General features: G+C 41.8%; 3 protein-coding genes across 14 annotated transcripts in view; 2 read left to right on the plus strand and 1 right to left on the minus strand.

Moving 5' to 3' along the window:
* The window catches only part of kug (kugelei), an 84,421-nt gene extending 78,031 nt beyond the window's left edge, over window positions 1-6,390 (plus strand). For 6 of the 11 annotated variants that reach the window (XM_015985055.2, XM_015985058.2, XM_015985059.2 and 3 more), the window contains 6 exons: window positions 680-3,779; window positions 4,414-4,542; window positions 4,647-4,943; window positions 5,178-5,201; window positions 5,314-5,505; window positions 5,555-6,390. In XM_015985055.2, the coding sequence (XP_015840541.1) occupies window positions 680-3,779; window positions 4,414-4,542; window positions 4,647-4,943; window positions 5,178-5,201; window positions 5,314-5,505; window positions 5,555-5,694 (3,882 nt within the window). In that variant the 3' untranslated portion in view covers window positions 5,695-6,390. Of the gene's footprint in view, window positions 1-679; window positions 3,780-4,413; window positions 4,543-4,646; window positions 4,944-5,002; window positions 5,035-5,177; window positions 5,202-5,313; window positions 5,506-5,554 lie in introns of those variants that run through there. The other 5 variants (XM_015985057.2, XM_015985061.2, XM_015985060.2 and 2 more) reach the window with 5 other exon arrangements.
* Window positions 6,391-6,443: 53 nt separating this feature from the next.
* On the plus strand, window positions 6,444-8,907 carry Gasz (gasz). Its single transcript, XM_001814207.4, has 8 exons — window positions 6,444-6,602; window positions 6,646-6,784; window positions 7,140-7,262; window positions 7,312-7,544; window positions 7,594-7,835; window positions 7,881-8,126; window positions 8,177-8,372; window positions 8,417-8,907. The coding sequence occupies exons 1-8, from the start codon at window positions 6,525-6,527 to the stop codon at window positions 8,534-8,536; spliced, it is 1,377 nt and encodes a 458-aa protein (XP_001814259.1). The 5' UTR covers window positions 6,444-6,524; the 3' UTR covers window positions 8,537-8,907.
* Window positions 8,547-10,562, minus strand: LOC662501 (uncharacterized protein). Of its 2 annotated transcripts, none has more exons than XM_968592.2 (4): window positions 10,450-10,562; window positions 10,062-10,391; window positions 8,954-9,149; window positions 8,547-8,906 (listed from the first exon to the last, which is right to left on the minus strand). In XM_968592.2, exons 2-4 carry the CDS (start codon window positions 10,244-10,246, stop codon window positions 8,715-8,717), a joined length of 573 nt encoding a protein of 190 aa, XP_973685.1. In that variant the 5' UTR covers window positions 10,247-10,391; window positions 10,450-10,562; the 3' UTR covers window positions 8,547-8,714. The 2 variants fall into 2 exon arrangements, with proteins under 2 accessions (XP_973685.1, XP_064212445.1); XM_064356375.1 differs by lacking the exon at window positions 10,450-10,562 and adding an exon at window positions 9,222-9,270 and having other exon boundaries at window positions 10,060-10,391.
* Window positions 10,563-11,622: the final 1,060 nt, after the last annotated feature.

The following is an 11,622-nucleotide window of genomic DNA, read 5'->3' on the forward strand; positions in this document are numbered from 1 at the left end:
GAACTTTATGGGGCGAGTGTTGGTTTTGAACTTTTTTATTAATACATCGTTTAATTAAGTGATTATTTAATTAAATCGATTTTTGTATAAATGTGCTAGTTTGTACTCCATTTTTATATCAATTGTCGAATAGGTAAATAATTTACAAATAACTTCAACTACAAAAACTCATAATTTGATTTGGGAACGCCATTAATGATTCCAGCGTAATGTTCAACTAATAAATTCGATAAACTTAATTGATAAATTAATATTAACATTTAATAAATTTCATAAATTGTACCGCCACGATGTTTGCAATTTTGCCCCAAAACAATAGTGCTCTGTTTTTATCCGACTTGTAGTCCAACACATTGTATTAGCTTATTTGTGGTGAATTCATTTAGGAGTAGTTTCGCAAAGTTTACTTCGAAGCCAGCTCTAGCACTATTTTATGAATTAAATATCAACTGAAGCAGAATTTTTCAACAAAAAACGCTTTGTAGCATTTAATTATTAAATTCCGGATTGTTTTGAAGTCGAGACGACTCAAAGTAATAAAATCTTTTATTTAAAATTCTAGAAACGTTCCGCGAGATATTCTCATGCAAAGCAATACAGTGTCTAGTCTCCGTCCTCATTCCCTTATTAATTGCATAATAGCCCCTCACGGAACAATATTAACTGGCCCACTTGGCAGGTGATCGCCACCGACCTCGACAGCGACCGCAACGGCAAAGTCACCTACTCCATTATTCGCGGCGATGATCGCGAGCAATTCGAGATCGATCCAGACTCCGGCTACGTCTCAGTGGCCGAAGAACTGGACCGGGAAACGACATCCAACTACGTCCTCGAAGTTCTGGCCAGAGACAACGGCGTTCCGGTGCTCTCGCGCCAAACTTTACTCAACATTGAGATCTCGGACGCCAACGATAACCCGCCGATTTTCGCCCAAACGAACTACACCACAGTCATCCAGGAGGACAAACCGATCGGTTACCCCATCATCCAGTTCAAGATCACCGACGCGGACACCGCCCCCAACACCGAACCCTACACTTTCGATTTCCGGAGCGGCAACGACGGCAACAGCTTCCGGCTAGAGGAGGACGGGGTGCTTCGCACCGCCACGAAGTTCAACCACAAGATCAAGGATAATTATCTATTACAAATCAGGGTTTTTGACAACGGAATACCACCGCTGTATTCGGACGCCTGGGTGGTGGTGAAAGTGATCGAGGAGTCGCAGTATCCGCCCATTATCACGCCGCTCGAAATCAACATTAATTCGTACCTGGATGAGTACCCGGGCGGGGTGATTGGGAAAGTGTACGCCAATGATCAAGACCAGTACGACACTCTGACTTATTCGCTCTCGCCAACTGTAGGTATCGCGTACCCGACCCACGAGTTGTTTCAAATCAACCGAACCGACGGTACTTTAACTGCGCTGCCGCGCCTTGACGTTGGCGATTATAGACTTAACGTGACTGTGACCGATGGTAAATTCCACACGCATTCGATCGTCAAAATCAACATTGAGGTCATAACGGAGGAAATGTTGGAGAATTCGGTCGCTATTAGGTTCCGACAAGTCAGCCCGGAAGTGTTTGTTTTGAGTCACCGCAAAGGTTTCGTCCGGGCTGTGCGTAACGCCATGAACTGCCGGCTCAAAGACGTGATTATAATCAGCGTCCAACCGTCTGATGATGATGCTTCGTTACGATCGAAACGTTTTATTGTCAATAAGGACTTGGACGTCCTCTTCACTGTGAGAAAACCGGACGAAGGCTTTTTCACGTCTGAGTCAATCAAAAAAGCCCTGAACGACAACTTCGAAGAGTTGGAAGAGAGTACCAAGCTCGTAGTTGAGGAAATCGTCCGCTTTAAGTGCAGCAACACCTACTGTACTTTCGGGGTGTGTCAGGACCACTACATGCTAGACCCTGGACGTGTGGACCCCGTCGCGACCGACGTCACAAGTTTTGTGTCGCCGTACCACCGCCAGAAACTCGAATGCGTGTGCAAGGAGGGTTACGGTGGCGAAAAATGCGATACTATCGTTAACGAGTGTGCCCGCGAGCCGTGCCCGCCGTACAAAAACTGCGTCCCTGACGCGTCCACAGCTGGGTACTCCTGCCAGTGTCCTGAAGGGTTCGCGGGAGCGATGTGTGACGTGGATATTTCCAAATGCCACGACCAGAATTGCTATATCGCACGTAACCCTATTTCCTTCAGCGGGAAAAGCTACTCCCAATATCGGATTATTAATAAGAAGTCGATTGAGGACCAGTTGAGCCTCAGTTTGAGGATTCGAACCGTGCAACCGACCGGCAACCTCATGTACGCTGCCGGGAAAGTCGACTACAACATCCTGGAAATAGTGAATGGGGCGGTCCAGTACCGCTTCGAACTTGGGAGTGGTGAAGGCATTGTGCGGGAATCAACAGTTTATATTTCTGACGGGCGATGGCACGAGGTCAAGCTGGAGCGTGACCGCAACAGTGCCAAAATCACAGTCGATGGTTTGCACACTGCCCAGGGCTCAGCGCCTGGCATTTCGGACATTCTGAACCTACAAAGCGACGAGATGTATCTCGGGGCTGAGGTGCACCAACACCCCTCGATCCTGGGCTTTGAGGACATCCAACGCGGCTTCTCGGGCTGCATGGACGACATTAGAATCTCTCGAATGTCGGTACCTTTGCACAAATCGGGCGATAATTCCGTGGCGGTGCTCAAGCGCTTCGCCAACGTCGAGTTCAGTTGCGACGTTAACAACGTGCTAGTGCCCCCCGGCCCGTGTGGCTCCCAGCCGTGCATGAACGGCGGTACGTGTCACGAAACCACGGCCGGGTATGAGTGCAGTTGTCACACACGTTTCACGGGAACCCTGTGTGAGCTGGACATGGACCCGTGCGCGTCAGCGCCGTGTCTCAACGGAGGCAAGTGCATTTCAACAGTGCCGGGCGACTACTCGTGCGAGTGCCTGTTCCGTCTGTCGGGAAAGCGCTGCGAGTACGGCAAGTACTGCTCGCCGAACCCGTGCAAGCACGGCGGCGTGTGCGAGGAAGGCGACGACCGCGCGCTGTGCAAATGCCGGGCGTTTGTGGGCGATTACTGCGAGTTCGACTTGAACGAATGCGAGTCTTCGCCGTGCCAGAACGGCGGGTCGTGCTTCAACGACGTCGGGTCCTTCCACTGCGTCTGCCCACAGAACACCACAGGGCCCTACTGCGGCAGCCAGCTGTACTCCACCTCCATCACGTCGAGTATTTACAACATCACGTGGGAGGAACTCGTGGCGATCGCCGTCGGGATCGTACTTATCCTGCTTTTGGTGATCCTGTTCGTCATCTGCCGCAAGTGCTACACCAAGCGGACACGACGTCGCAGGAACATCAACAACGAGAATATCAAAGACCACATTGTGTTGAACTCGACAAGGCCGCATGAAATGAGCGAGTTTAAGCGGGGCTCGAAATTGAGCAATTTGGAAGTGAATCAGAGGGAGATTCCGGTGTGTCCGCCGCGACCGGTCTCGTATACGGCCACTAGTCAGAATGACGCGCTGTATAATTGTAATAATACCATGATGTTGAATAATTTGGACACGTTGAGGAGTTACGGATCCGCGGGGGATGAACTAGAGAATGTTCCACCTGATTACGTGCGGAATTTGAATAGGAATACCGGCCAAAATTGTATCTCGAATCATTGTGAGCCCGAGAAGACCACCTGGGCCGAACAGATGCATCTAGCCTCGAGTTTGAACGATAAACCCAAAGTCAAAAATGGTAAGGGAGTTTTGTTAATTGATATTTTTTTGAGTTAGTAGGAAATTATAAAATGTTGCCAATATAATAAATATTTTATTAAAGAAGAGATAAAATTACAGGAAAAACAAAACAAATTAAAAAAAAGTTTTCGACTAGCTAATGTAATAAATGTCTGAGGAATTTTGTCGTTGATTCCTAATTAAAAAAAGTCGAATATCAACTACATTTGCGTCTTTTGAGTACTTTTTTCAAAATTTACATGACTAATAAGCGGAGTCATTTGCACAAACGAAATTTCGTAGAATCTTCGCCAAAAAAAATCGATGCAAAATTTTTATATTTATTTTTTTTTGTGGCTGTTTTTGCTTATTTTTATAACAACTTTTTTTTAATTTATCGCTTAAATTGATGCATTTTGGAGTTCGTTATAACTGGACTCCACGTATTTAATTTGTTGTATTTGTTTTCTAGTAAGATCAGATATCGATTATATTAATTAGTGCATTCTTGTCTTAAGGAATTAAGACTTGCGGACAAGTCTTAATTCCTTGGAATAAGACGGAGCGCTAACTCGCTAGAAAATTTTCGCTTGTCCTTAAGATTAGACCGTTTTCCTGGCGGAGTTTTATTTTCGTTATTTTTGTTTCTGCAGACTACAAAATATCAAGTCCAGTTAATTGTGATGTTCCAAACAGACTATATGGAGGACGAAGTAATACTATGAACTATGTCAAGTCGAACGGCTCGGTGTGTCCGGAAGAGGACCAACGTTCGGTTGGAAGTAAGTGTCCGCTTACTAGCCCTTCGCGCTTCATTTCTCGGCTTGTTACTAAACCCTTCTCCTGTTATCATTTTGTCGAATTTTCTAATGCATTGCTTGTTTAGGTTATCATTGGGACTGCTCAGATTGGGCGCGTCATAGCCAAACACTGCCTAACATAACGGAGGTACCAGGCAGTGAAATACCTGATTCCTCCAGCTTTCATAGTAATGAGAGTAACGAATCTCGTTGTCACCATCTTCCTCCGGTGCTGGGCCCACTTGACCCACATCGAGACATTGAGACGCTCAATGAAGATGCCGAATCGGAATTCATGGCTGACTCTGAATACGATGCGCATGGGGCGAGCCCCAGTCTCAATGCTCTCGATAGTGGAAACGAAGAATTTCGATTTACCACAGGTACATATCGTATTTTTCACACCCAAACTTTGCGCGTTTCATACATCGATGTTTTATAGGCTGGAAAGAGACACACATTTAACTGCGATTTGTAAGTTGCGTGGACTTTGTGTGTGCCAGCTACCACTAACTGATCGATTTACTCTAACATTAGATTAATTTTTACGAATTTTGTTTACATACTCGTACAATCTTTGCTTGATAACTAATACATTTGTCCTTTTTGTAACGCAGTGCCTTTAATTATTGTTAAACCAAGTGAGTATGAAATCGAGAATACTGCATGTTTATTTAGCAACGCTTGGCATGCAAACATGACCGTATTTTCGTTCTGTTGGAATGTTCGTGTTTTGACTGTGTTTTCTTCCAGCGGATAGCTATATACGTCATCCCAACTCATACCTTCCTAGCCATGGGTACAATATTCCTAGCGAGTCGGAAGGCGAGTGCTTGCAAAGCCCCGGTGCCGAGTCGGACGACGTTGAGCCGTACGGCTTCCCCAGCAATCGCAACCGAAGGAAAAACTGTGATGATGACATTGGATCTGTGATTACGACCCTAGGTTGGTAATTTTGCTTTTTGCGTTGCATTTCATTCGTTTGTTGTTGCAGAAGAGCGGAATTCTCTTCTGGGTGGGTATGGGAGTAACAGCGACTTATCGACAAATTTGTGCGAAATAGAAGACTCGGAATGCGAAGCTGAGCACAAGCCGTTGAATTACCTTGGAGGAGTTCAACAGACTTCGGTTTGACACCAAGCCAAGTCGGGTCTTATCAAGACTCGTTTTCCGGGATAATGTAGTATTACTGTTGTACCTATGAACTCCCGTATAGCGTGATGACTTATATGGCTCACTACTTGTACAGATCGATTTTTTTTCGTTTGGGACTTCGGAATTGAGAGGGTTGTTCGAATGATTTATCAGCGTTCTGCATATCAATGTTTTGTACATACAAGAAAGAATATTTTTTATAACATTGGTTGATTATCGCTAATTTCAATCGGGGAATCCCAGGATGGACTTCGACTACTAGCCTGGACTTGCCCCTGACTATGCAATCGTGTAATTTAATATTTTTTTGTATAAAATAGGGAAGAATTATTTAAAGTAGGAAATAAAAACGTGCCTAATCTAAGGAGCTGAAAACAAAACTGACGGCAGCTCTATTTTAAAACTCACTATTTAGGAATAGTTTTTATTTAAAAATAATGTTACAAGACTCGGATATGACGTAACGATAGTTGTATTTTTTACGTTCGGACATTCTTTTTATACATTGTGTATGCATGTGATATAATGTTTAATTCAGTTTGTGTGTCCCATTTTAATTCGATTTGTTTGCTATATGGTTTACATAGGAAATTGAAATTTATACCACGAGAACAAATTTATTACCATTATGGAATAGATTATGTAATTTTTTTAATAAAATTTGATAACTAAAAAGCTCTCTTGTTACTCCCCACCCCTTGCACTCAGGCAACCAGAAATACAAACGCCAGTGGCGTGCGCGCACCTGTTTACGATTTTTTATAACCTAAAAAAACATTCTACAGTAAAAGCCTAATGAAACACGTAAAATGTTGTGCGGGCCGGACTTTTTAAGTAGCAGTGATGAAGACGGGTTTTCGGACGATAACGATTATTACGACTTTAAGGTAAAACATTTCATCAAAGGCAAAAAACAAACACAATTTTCAGGAAAGACTGAAAGCTAGCCAAAGACAAGCAAACCTGAAAGTCGAGACTGAAGCTGAAAGAGAAAAACAGCACCTGAAATCGGTCTTTTCAGCAATCGCTTATGAAAAAGAGGATGTCTTCCTTGCAGAGCTCGAAAAAGGTAAAAAAATAATTTGCGAAAAACGAGCTAAAAAGGACTTATCTGAACAAAAACAACTTTTACTAATAACAGTAGCTTCAGCTTGCACAAATTACTAATAATCTCTTGTACAGCGTAGTGCAAAAATAGTGGAACTTGTATTCTTGGTTGCATAATGCATAATTTTTTTGTAATTACAGGCGCTAAAGTTTTTTTTTCTACAATATTGTGTTCCTTCTAATAAAGGGTACTTTGGTGCTGAGGTGTAGAAAGTTTGAAATGATATTTAACCTTTATACACTCATTTTGTGGACTATGATATAAAAAGTACTACTTTACGGACGATTTCAGAAAAAAATATTTTTCTTTCTCTCAGGGTTAGACCCAAACGTTGATTTAGACCAAGGATGGACTCCTCTCGTTCTTGCCTGTACCGTCGCAAACGAAAAATTTATTTCCGCTCTTGTGGAAAAAAATGTCAATGTTAATCAACCCCGAGGTTTGTTTTTAATGAGTGAGATATCTTTCATTGTAAACTTTATTTATAGATGGTTTAACTCCGTTAATGTTATTGTGCAATATAAATTCGAAAGACGACGTTACTGAGGCAAAGATTTTATCTTGTGTTAAGCTGCTTCTAAATAAGGGAGCAGATGTTAATATGATCGATAATAAACGAAGAACTGCCATTATGTTCGCGGCTTATAACGGCCATTTAGAGACTGTTAAATTATTATTGCCTTTAGTGGACAAAGAGGTTGAAGATAATCAGCGTTGGAATGTAAGACTTAAATGGGTTATTACTCAAGTTTTGATAATGGGTCTAATAGGTGCTATTCTGGGCTGTTGAAGGCAGCAATGTTAAAATAGTCGAATATCTCCTAAAGGAAGGTTTCAACTGTGATAAAACTGACATCAGGGGGAATACAGTTGCGGAATTAGCCCACAGTAGGGGATTTCAAGACATTCTAGATCTATTCCCCAAAGACCCATTCGACGAATTTTACCAATACTTGAATAACAATGAACTCAATTTCGAGCAAACTTTCAATAATCTCGCCCCTAGCGAAAAGTAATATTTATCAGTGTGAAAACTTCCTTTGAAAATTGGTTTCAGGCCGCAGTTTTTCACCGATATTTGTGAAATTTTATACGGAACGCGTAGCGAAAGCGTAATGCCACTTCTGAGGGACAGAAACACCTCCCTGTTCGAGTTTTTAACACTCAATGATTCCAAACTGAAAGAAATCGGTGTTCGATTCCCGTTTCAGCGAAACCGCATTTTAGGGGGACTTTACAAGTTTCACAAACACCAGTTTCAGCCAAAATCTATACCGTTTGTGATGAAAAACCAATTATACACGTACGTGATGACCAAATCCCCCAATTGTGACAATTCAATTGCTTTTGTAGTAATATTGATGTCGCAGCTGCTGTTTTGACGTGTGTTAAACAAACAATAGCGATGGAAGCCAGCCTTAAGTTTATTTTAAATAATTGTGAAACAAGTCTCGAGCCAAAAGAGATTCGCGTTTTGCTACAGAGGAACAGACAACAGATTCGAAGACTGAGACAAGTGACGGACGCACTTGTGACTAAGACTGAACAGGTGGGTTTTTTATTTGTTTACTTCATTTTATTGGTTTATTTCAGTGGGATTCGAGCTTAAAACCTGCTGATAGGATTACGAAAAAGCGGCGCAACGTTCCGTGGGCCACCTTTTGGCTCACTTTCGGGACAATCTCTCTACTTGTATTTTTGAAAGTGAAATAAAAAACCTCAATCTTTGAAAATACTTTTATTGTTTATAAATAACTTACAAAAGTTTATATTCTACACTTGTTGCGACTAAACAATGAATTAAAGCGTCACAAGTGAGTTAGCACTAATTTTCATAAATAATAACATTGCAAAAGAAACCAAAAGCGGTGGACATGTAAGTATACAAAATTTAGTGTTGGATTGGAATCAGTGTTTCCCCGGCCGTGATCGCCGGCAAAGGCGCCTCGACGGTCAAGACGCCGTCTTTGCTCAACGAGCTCTTGATCTGTTCCGGGTTGGTGCCTTTGGGGAGGAGGAACTCCCGATTGTACTCTCTATAAACTGACTTAGACTCTGTTTTTTCTTCGTGTTTTGCGTGCACCTGTAAAACAATAAGCACCCCATTTTGACACAATATGTTAAACTTACCAATAATTTATTATCGACTGTCTTTACAACGATTTCCTCTGGGGCGTACTGACTGACATCGAACCGTAATTTTAAACATTTGTCATTTCCATCTTGTTGGATAAGAGGCGAGTTTAAGTCGTCGTACCATGTTCTCACCTCGCTCGGCCTTTGAGCTACGTCTAAACCAGAATTGTGTGACGACTGAGTCGTTGTGCTAAAAAACCGAGTGTTAAAACAGACGTTACGCAACTTTTAGGCACTAAAACTACTACTACGTGGTACAAACCTGGACGATTTCGATTTGTTTCCTCCCGAAACAGTCTCATATTCGTACGACATGCAAACATTAAAAGCAATGTTAGATTGTTATGTTCAAAGCTGGCAACTACAACAGTTCTTAAAAATTGTATCAAATTTCCGAAAATACAGAGACGTGACCATGGGTGGGTGGACGCCGCATTCCTGCAGGGCCGGATTATAATGCAGCGTTAAACAAGTTTCTATTTTCGTCGCATGACATCACCGAATGTTACGTTGGTGTCTTTAAATGGACACAGTTGTCAAGCGCCGATTGTGGTCGTAAAAATTATGATAATTATTTGGGCAAGCACCAGTGGGCGGGAAAATTTCGTTGGCCAACCTGAGACGCCGCACAGCCAAGTGGTGCCAACCGATTTTGCAAAATAGCGCAAATATTTGTTGTTACAATAAAACGTATAGCCTTGAATGAGTCAGGCTAATTATGCTGCATTGTGAACCAGCAGGAAAACGCACTGAAATGGTCCGAATTACATCACGAGTCCATAACTATTTTTACGATTCAAGCTCGTATTTCGTAATTCCGAGGATTGGACGCTTGCCTCAATGCACCTGCGTCAAGTCTCTGCAAATATGTACTTTGTTGTCGCTAAACCATCTAACGTCGTCTTTGTTTACACTCGGATGAAAATAATGGTGCGTTGGCCACCTTTCCGGTGATCCACCGGCCAGTTGTGTTTTTACCCCAAGCGCTGCACGCCGATTGGTCCGTTTAAGTGGGCCAGCGATCGATTGCATGGTCACGTCCCATATTAGTGTTTTATTAAGCTAGAATACCTCAACCGATACTACAACTCCCAATAGCTACCTTGTGGTGCTTCTGAAGAAGTTGTTTGATTCTCTGTTCATTAGTTCCGATCGAAATTTGCTCATTTCCTCCTCCATCTTCCGCATTTCTGCGTCGAAGCGCTCCCTAATACTGCTGAATTCGGTGTCGATAACGCTGAAGTCGCCCAGCTTGATGGGGATGTCGCGTCTAATTCCTTCAGACATTTTGGAGTCACAATGTACACACACTTAACACAGGGCTTCAGGCACGGTTTCGTTGTACCACGGAAGTTTCAACTCGACTGATGCCTCGAACGGGGCTTTTGGTTTTAAATAGATGAGGAGGGGACTTGCGCAACGCCGGCGATACCTTGGCCAAAGAAATGAATGTTCGAGATGCATCCACTTGATTAATTCAAAAACTATACCTACGATGAGTTCCTAGGCGTAAACATTGCCCGAACAATTTATTGTGACGTGGAGGCGATTTTTGGAGAGTGATTCATGGGGCTGTAGGTGGTGGTGACTTGGAGTAGACGCTCAATGTTACTACGTTTACTGTACATACAAACACAGTTTTGCGCCTTTTATGGAACAATAAAGGTCTTCAAAATGCACTTTATCTAAGCAAATATTGCAGCTCCTAGTTAAATATTTGTCATACACGAGGGCACTCGTTTCGTCATTGACCAAAATGGGTTTTGAGGACTACGTGTTGACTAAATATAACACAATTAATTAATTCGCCGGGCCAGAGGTCGCAGACTGAGTCAGATAACAACCGAAAAGTGTGATTTTTATTCAAATGTGCAAAACTGGCGTAAACATTTTGAAAAACGAAAGATCAACAACATCATCACCAAGGGGTAAACACTAGATTTCTTTTTTTGCTTTTGTTTCTTCAAGATCTCGTCTGAATATCATAATAACTTTATCATTGTCTTTATCATTTATTTGATTATGCCAGTATTGTGTAAGTAGAACAGATTTCCTTAATTTGTGATTAATAGAAGAATCCTTCCGTAAAAATACAAGACAATTTTTTGTTAAGTAATTTACAACAAAAAGATCAATATTACCGGAAGATCTCAACATAGCGAAGATAAGTCTGCTTATGAATGAATAAACTCAGGCTTAGTTCTTCTAAATTTTGTATTAGAAATGTTTTAACTTCTTTGATCCTCTCTTGGATCGTCCTAAGATATCCCCTTTTTAAGAAAGGCATTAATCAAAATTTACCAAAGATGAATTATGATTATGCAAGAACACTCTCTGTGTATCAAATAATTAATTTATTAAGCTGTTGCTTATTCTTTGTACACAAAATGTAATATTGCAAATTTAATTCAAAGAAAAAATCTTTTGTGATTCCAATTTCGTACAGAATTAGATTTCAAGAGTAAAACACTACAAAACTACAAAATAGTCATCGATGACCAAAATAGAATGTCACCATATGGCGGAATACCTGTCGCCATTTCCTCAATAAAACTTCAAAGCCCCTGTGGAAACTGTGACTTATATTCAACTCTGTAACTCATAGAATTTTCCAATGAAAATTCCTTTTGTGTTTTTCTTGGGAATAATATTTAAGGTAATCT

This window comes from Tribolium castaneum, chromosome 4 (genome assembly GCF_031307605.1).
Source record: "Tribolium castaneum strain GA2 chromosome 4, icTriCast1.1, whole genome shotgun sequence".
Lineage (NCBI taxonomy): Eukaryota > Metazoa > Arthropoda > Insecta > Coleoptera > Tenebrionidae > Tribolium > Tribolium castaneum.

What these genes read in the sequence shown, in the direction of transcription:
- Gasz (XM_001814207.4), top strand. Translation starts at nt 6,525, where the DNA reads ATGTTGTGCGGGCCGGACTTTTTAAGTAGCAGTGATGAAGACGGGTTT. An exon ending in CAATGTTAATCAACCCCGAG is followed by an intron (nt 7,263 to 7,311) that starts GTTTGTTTTTAA and finishes CTTTATTTATAG; the next exon opens with ATGGTTTAACTCCGTTAATG. An exon ending in TTGTGACTAAGACTGAACAG is followed by an intron (nt 8,373 to 8,416) that starts GTGGGTTTTTTA and finishes GGTTTATTTCAG; the next exon opens with TGGGATTCGAGCTTAAAACC.
- LOC662501 (XM_064356375.1), bottom strand. Translation starts at nt 10,246, where the DNA reads ATGTCTGAAGGAATTAGACGCGACATCCCCATCAAGCTGGGCGACTTC. An exon ending in CTTCAGAAGCACCACAAGGT is followed by an intron (nt 9,271 to 10,059) that starts AGCTATTGGGAG and finishes ATGTTTGCATGT; the next exon opens with CGTACGAATATGAGACTGTT. An exon ending in AACAAATCGAAATCGTCCAG is followed by an intron (nt 9,150 to 9,221) that starts GTTTGTACCACG and finishes TCGGTTTTTTAG; the next exon opens with CACAACGACTCAGTCGTCAC.